The 7,425-nt window shown below is 36.4% G+C and overlaps 1 protein-coding gene across 1 annotated transcript in view; it reads left to right on the top strand.

Annotated features, from left to right (window-relative positions):
* TFDP2 (transcription factor Dp-2 (E2F dimerization partner 2)) overlaps nt 1-4,970 on the top strand; it is a gene marked incomplete at its 3' end in the record, with an annotated part of 18,510 nt that extends 13,540 nt beyond the window's left edge. The window contains exons 8-9 of the mRNA XM_010142286.1: nt 420-571; nt 4,804-4,970. Of these exons, the coding sequence (XP_010140588.1) occupies nt 420-571; nt 4,804-4,970 (319 nt within the window). The remainder of the gene's footprint in view (nt 1-419; nt 572-4,803) is intronic.
* Nucleotides 4,971-7,425: the final 2,455 nt, after the last annotated feature.

The raw sequence follows: 7,425 nt of genomic DNA, 5'->3' as shown, positions 1-7,425 counted from the left end.
TCTGTATCATGGAAAGTGGGGGAATGCTGTAATTTATGTTAACTTTTGTTTCAGTGTAACTAGTTCCTAGTCTTGAAGTAATTATGCATATAAAGTGACAGAAGACCTCTGACTCCAGTGCCTTTTCAAAAGGATTGGGGGAACCATTCTCCACCAAGCTTTATTGCTCCTTTCTTGTTTCTTCTCCAGGGATCGGGGCGGGAGGAGGGGCACATAGCCACTAGGATATGTGTGAAAATTTTGTGTTAAACTTCTGTTCCTGGTGCATAGAGGAAGTCAGGCCAAAACTACTTTTTCACAGGAAATTACTGGAGATAATCAGAACTGGTAAATAAGGGCTATGAAGTTCCACTTCCTGGAAACACTGATCTTGGCTCTTTTATTGTCAGTAATAACTTTTGCTTTCTTTCTTTCTACAGCAAATAGCATTCAAAAACTTGGTACACAGAAATCAGCAAAATGAACAACAAAATCAAGGCCCTCCAGCTTCAAACTCAACAATACAGCTGCCTTTCTTAATAGTCAACACTAGCAAAAGAACAGTTATAGACTGCAGCATATCAAGTGATAAGTGAGTGTTTATAGAATCAATTTTTAGAATTTTATTTTCTTTATGAACTAGATTTTTTCTTTGAACAAATGAAAGAATTTTTTTTTAGTTTACTAGACGTATGTATTTAAATTTGCTACTGTTACTTCAGAGGGGTGGTTTGGTTTGGTTTTTTTTTTTGTAATATCTTATGCAATTGCAGTAATAATAGGAGTAAGTTTATGAACAACCACTAGTTAAAACAGACTGACTTCCACTGTTGTAAAAGGCACTTCAGACTGACATTTCAGAGCATTCACTGCACAGGACAAAAAAATGAATGAAATTATATACTTGGACAGCAGTAGCTTTTAATGAAGCCATGTGGTAGTGCCTCTGAATTCTTATTCCAAATATGCCACAAATGTATCCAGTCAGAAACACAAGGTGATCCATCTAACACAAAGGTAACATCCCAGAGGTGGTGATAACAGCTTTGAAAGTGTCTTTTAATAGCAAAATGTTGCGCACAGCTCTTTGAAGGAAAAAAAGGTCGGAAATTTTACAGAAATTTGAAATACAGTCTTTGGAAGCAAAGTACTATAGTTGTACTCTTACATTAATCTGAAAATCTTCACTTATGTACTTCTGGGTGCTTATGCTCTTCTTCCTGTGAAAATACAGCTGAAAGTATGAGGTTCAGTTAACTGCTAATTAGTGTATTAGTTGAAAATAGCTGGCTTTGCTTTAATACTGTAGATGACATATTTTACTCTATGGTGTTCAAATCCCACATTGAACTTCAAGTTAACTAACATACAGCAAAATTAGACAGTCTCTAGGAACCGAAGCACCAACATGCAATAAAGCAGTACTATTATATTTTTGCAGAAAATTTAATTGAAGTCAAATACATTCTGTGACAAAAGTTTTGGGATACTCCCATCAAGCACTGCAGTTCAGCAAGTTGGGCATTTTAGGATCAGTATTAATTTTAGCTTAACCTATACGCTTACTTTATAGGCATACTATACAGTTCTTACTGCACTTTTAAACAGTGCTTTATATTTAGGTTTGGAATTGTTAAAAAGTTGAAGGATTTTATACTGAAACTTCAGAACTTCTGCTTTGAGGTTATCAGAGATTAAACTGTCATTTGCAAACTAAAGAAGTGTAACATGTTTCTACAATCTCAAGCTGTAAGAAAACACTACTACTAAAAATGAGCACTCCAAAATTATTTCAGTTGCTGATATTTCAGTTTAAGTAACAGCTTCAATATTACCGTCATCTGGAGATCATTAATTGTACAACCCAAATTAAACAAGCTTTCCACTGTGGTTATTATTTGTGCAACTGCTTAGTTGCAGCAGCAGATAAACAGTGACGTAAACTGCTAGTTTTTAAATCACTGTCACACTGATCTACTAAATAAGGCAACTGGCAAAAGTGGTCACTCAGTTTGGAGAACTCAAATTCTGTAGTTGGAGACTCTTTGTGCTGTCTAATCCCATTACTGGTGAACTTGAGTGCTTGCCCTTAACTTGGTTTCAATGTCAGTTAATAACCCACTCTTGTAATAGGATTCCGTTTTCCTTTCTCCTCCCAAATAATATTTATATAAAGCTTAGGTTGTTCAGTATTTATGATGCAACAGCAAGTGATGTTAGTTCAATGAACAGGTATGTTCACAGCATTAGCTACTCAAAATTGTATTTTCAGAGAATCTTTTAAAAGAAAATAATACATGGAAAAATGGTACATACAAGGAAGTCTTTTCCTATGCAAGAACACACTTTATCTAGCCAAAACAGAATTAAATTTCTTACATGTAAAAGAGAGAGGATATTGGGCGAGTTTTGTTTAGAGTTTGGGAAGGCAGACAGCTGTGAAGCAGCATACTGGAAATGACATTTCTGAAGTTAAGAGTAAATAAAAATAGAGTCTTCAGGTAAGAAGGAAGAAGTTAAAAATTATCTTGAAAAGATGAGGAACCTGAACAGGAAAAATACATTTAGTGTATGTGGTGCTTCTATGTAAGTGCTGTAGGTCTTAGGAAAAAAAAAAGGAACCAGAATACCTAGTTTTAAACAAGCATTCAGAGGCAACAGATTTTGCCATTGGAGATACAATGCTATATAAATTAGAGAGAACATGGAGGAAGTAAGCTCTTGTACCCTTAGAGAAAGAATTGCCTGCAAGAGCAGAAAATCCAGATTGAATTAGTTGTTGATCAGATTTGCACTTAACCATGGGAAAGGGTCAGGAACCATTCTGCATACACAGTATTGGCCTCTGGACCTACCTTTTAGGTAGTCCTAAGACTAAGAAGATGGCAGCCCAGTAGATAGTAGGTCACTCTAGGAGAACAAAAATTGATTTCTCAGTAACGGCCAAAATAATGCTGGAAATTATTATGAAAAGCAGTAAGAATTACAATGTAAAACTAGTTATGTATAGTGGTTTTGTATCTAGAATCCTATATGCTGTCTTGTTCTTAGAAAGAGTATAGCATAACCAGGAGAGACACAGGAGTGTATAAAAAAAATGCCTGAAGCTATGAAAATGTTTTCACAGAAGGAGAAGGTGGTCTTTTTGGCCCTAAATTTAGAGAGGACTGTGGATTCACAGGTGTCTGTAAAATCATGGATGACATGGGGAATGTGCATAGAGGAAGGCTGTACACAGTTCCTTATTAAAGTTAAAATTAAGATGACAGGTTTTAGACTAAAAGAACGTAAGTGGGTTTTTTAAGTCTATGCAGATCATAGCATTTGATGTTGTTCATTCCAGAAGTCTACTTGTAAAGTTCAAAAGTTTACTTGTGATGTTCAAAAACGTCAGGTTCCTGAAAGAAAATCCTCAAATAGCTATTAACAGCAAAGGTAGAAGTGCTAGATTTCCTGTGTCAGAGGCTGCAGGTTGCTAGAAAACTATACTGGAGAAATACTACTGAGAAGTTTCTCTGTTTGGAAAATTGGGGGAGGGAAAGAAGTTACACTTAATTCTAGCATCCAGTATTTGACCACAACACTTGGGAGGGGAAATGCAGAGCTATCAATAAATACAGTCTTTAATCCTGTATTTTAAACCATAAAATCTGAATTCATTATTACTTAGTTAACTACACAGCTCACTGGTAGGAACTTGGTATGACATTGGTCTCCCATCCCCTGCTTGTGTAAGCAGTTGTGTGACTTTAGCTGCAGCAGTCTAGGTAGCAGAAATGTCATTGCACCGATTAAAGGTACAGAGAGTGACACATCTTCCCTTTTAATGTGGTTATGCCTAAATAAATATAGCTGCATAAACAGTAAGTTTTACAAGTAATACTGTATGTCACGAAAAATTATGCTTGTGAATGACAACAACTACACCTAGTACAAAGCATGTAGATTTCTAGACGAAAATTTTGTATATAGGCATAAAAGATGCAACTTTTCCAAACTTACTGGATAGGTATAAGAAAATGAGTATTAACAAAAACCTATCAAAAAAGTCCACATGTGAGCTTGGAGAACTAACGGAATACCCACCGGTGAGGTACCTTTTAAAGATCTTATTTCATGGATGGATTGCTTTTCCATGGATAAAGGTTTTGTCAGCAGAAAATGAGGTACTGGAAACTAGCCTTGTATCGTAATCCCTGGACCAGTGCTGTCCAGTGCTTTTAATACCTTCGATCATAGCATAAGGCTAGTCTAGATGCCCCTGCTTTTCTCAAAGCTCTGTTAAGTTTATATCACTATTTCCACTTTTACATGCAGACTGCTTTGCTACCTGCATCGAAATGCTTCCCAAAACAGCACAGTTATACCACGGTAAATAGGTTAGTTCACAGGAGGAGTGTTGCACATTAGAACAGAAAGTGGAATGTCAAAGAAGCAAAACCAAAATAGTTATTTCAGTGACAGGGCTGCAGGTGACCTTTGAAAGACTGGATTAGTACAAAGGAAGGTTCATGTTTAGTAAGGCCTCCCTCCTCCCCTTTGAATCTGTTTAATGAGATAGAAAATGTTAGTCTTTCTTCCTGCAGTGGTGAAGTTACTTTAATTGAGAAAGTGCCATTTAAAACCCTGTAGGCATGCCAGTCACAGAAGCTGAAGAGAAAAAGCATTTGCTGCGCTTTTTTTTCCTTAAGGAACCTTTACAGATTATGAAGAACTTAGACACTTAGTTTAGTGCATACAAAAAAAAAAAAAAGGAAAAATAGGCAAAAACCCCCATAGCTGCACTCTTTTCAAAATTATCTCACTTTGACTTTTTATGTGCAGATTTGAATACCTCTTTAATTTCGATAACACTTTTGAGATTCATGATGACAGTGAGGTGCTGAAAAGAATGGGAATGTCCTTTGGGCTTGAGGCAGGCAAATGCTCAGCTGAGGACCTAAGAACTGCAAAATCACTGGTGCCAAAAGCTTTAGAAGCCTACATCACAGGTAAGTTAGATGAGACTTCTATGGTTCTTCATCAGATTCATAAAATAAGTTAACTGAAGCAAATCTAGTATTAACCTACACAGGTATGTATGTAACATTTGAAGTTGTATGGGTGCCAATAGGGTAGGTACATAAGTTGTTTTACAGTAAATTTGGGAAGGTTTATCATAGTTATCCTGTCAACTTAATTCACACTGATTTATAAAAACAAACTCCTGAGTGAGATGCATTATGAAGAAATTATTTCTTAAATAACTAAACTGACATCAAGAACAGATTGTCCTAGGTGCATTCATCTTAAATATGTGGAGGAGTAAACTGGAAGAAGGCATTTCTTCCCAGGCTGAGGAGAAAAAGGAAGGAGGAAGACCATCTTGAACTGTCTGCGTGTAATGTGTCTGTGACCCTGCTGCTTTCATACTTTACTTTGCCTGAGGCAGGCAAGTTCTGCTAAGAATTCTCTGCATTGCTGTGTGTGTAGACAAGCTCAGTGTACTCGGAGTACATGGATGGTAGGCTTTCCTGTGTCATTTCCACAGTTACTTAACTTGTAGAACAGTGATACACAAATAAAACTCATAGCCAGCGTGTGCCGCCTGACAACGGAGCTTCTCTAACTGACTAAAGCAAGAAGCTCTAAAATGGTCCAAGACAAAGGCTTTTACCTCCCATAGCCATACTGTTTGAACAGCTCACACTTCAGTAGACTCAGCTGGATCTCCCTCAGTGTTGCATCGTTGGACGTGTACCTTGTAATCACTTCCTTTAGTTATTGTCAGACTGCATTCTTGATCTACCCAAAGCTTAAACATAGACCACCATTTTCTCCGGCTTCTGGAGGGACTTACTGCGTAAAGGAAGTGTCACCCAGTGAATTACTGTATACAGACCTTCATTTTTGAGGAAAAGGGGAACAAAGCTATTGCCCCTGACTTACCTACTAACTAGGCTTTGGTCTTCTTTAAATTTTGGTAGTATAAAACTGTGTTTTTCACAAAAGGTTGGAAACTTGAAACATTTGACTTCATTCTTTTAAAACTCTCCTGAAATTGATTCCCTTCTGTTGGCAACATTTCATCTTCATGTCAGGATCTTTTAAATGCAGGCTTTATATAAAAAATGCTATTCTTTCTTAAGAAAATGTAGTTAAGGAGTCGGAAAGATGAACATGTGTTTTGTATTCTTGATTTTACTATGTGAGACAATTAACAGTTTCTTAAAATTTGTGATGTCAAAACACTGCTTGATAAAATAAGAATTCAGTTACATTCACTAAAATTAGTACTTTTAAGTGGCTTAACATTTCAAACTACGTCAAATGTGCTTATGTGTATCAACACTTGTTTTTCTCGCCCCCTTGTCCTGTGGATTTTAAATCAGTTACATTCACTAAAATTAGTACTTTTAAATGGCTTAATATTTCAAACTACGTCAAATGTGCTTATATTTATCAACACTTGTTTGTTTTTCTCGCCCCCTTGTCCTGTGGATTTTAAAACTAAGACTTCCTATTTGAATTTCAGTCAATTTTGAAATGAAAACCAAGTCTTCATAAGGCTGCACTGATGCCAAAAGGAAAAGTTGAAAGAAATCTTGATTTGTTCCTTGCAGGTTCATTCAGTGAAAACTTACTTACCATATGATTTACAACCAATGTAAAAAAGGGAAAATGAGCAGAACCCACAGCTTTTAATAGTGTTGCAGTCTTCAAGTGACTTAATTGCTCCCATGTATCAAGGAGCAAACTAAAATGTCTATTTCGTTTTAAACCTGCATTAATCATCTTCAGAGAATAGAGTTTCTTTAATATTGGCAAAAAACCCTGTGTCATTACACTATTTACTGAGTAAAACCGGCTTTTAATGATTAAGCAATTAATCTACATGTCTGAACTAGTGATTAACAGTTCATTATTTTAGTTTCTTCTGAAAAAAATTCAATCATCACACCAGTGTACTGCTCGTGGGGTTTTTTTATTGAAAGCATTAAAGGCAAAACCACCGTGATGTTCCTGTGCAAGTGAGACATGAGCAGTACTCTGTTTCAAAGAAACTAAACAGAATAAAGACAGATTCTGAGACTGCAGATTCTTAAATACTCTTCCTATTAGTGTTACTTCCCTACTACCAGACCAGCAGCTAAAAACCTAGCTAGCATTTTATCACATGTAATTTTTTTTTTTTTTAATTCAGAATGCATTGAGGAAAGACATAATATACTCTTCAGCCTCTGAAAAAATTAGTGCAGAGGTCTGGTTAGGCACAGAAAATAATAGCAAGGACTGTAATTCCTGTTTAATGCATCCAGCTGGAACCACATGCAAGCACCGTGAAAAAGAACTAGATAGTCCTGATAACGTTACTGTGTTTTTAACTTTCTTTGAGATGGAATTTGGGTAGGTCAACAGAAACACCTTAAAAACCATGCACACCCCCCTCCCACCCACCCCACCCCA

The sequence above is a fragment of the Buceros rhinoceros genome, unplaced genomic scaffold (genome assembly GCF_000710305.1).
Source record: "Buceros rhinoceros silvestris isolate BGI_N320 unplaced genomic scaffold, ASM71030v1 scaffold6558, whole genome shotgun sequence".
Classification (NCBI taxonomy): domain Eukaryota; kingdom Metazoa; phylum Chordata; class Aves; order Bucerotiformes; family Bucerotidae; genus Buceros; species Buceros rhinoceros.
Note: the sequence above shows the minus strand (reverse complement) of the source record. Positions and strands in the feature narration are given on the sequence as shown.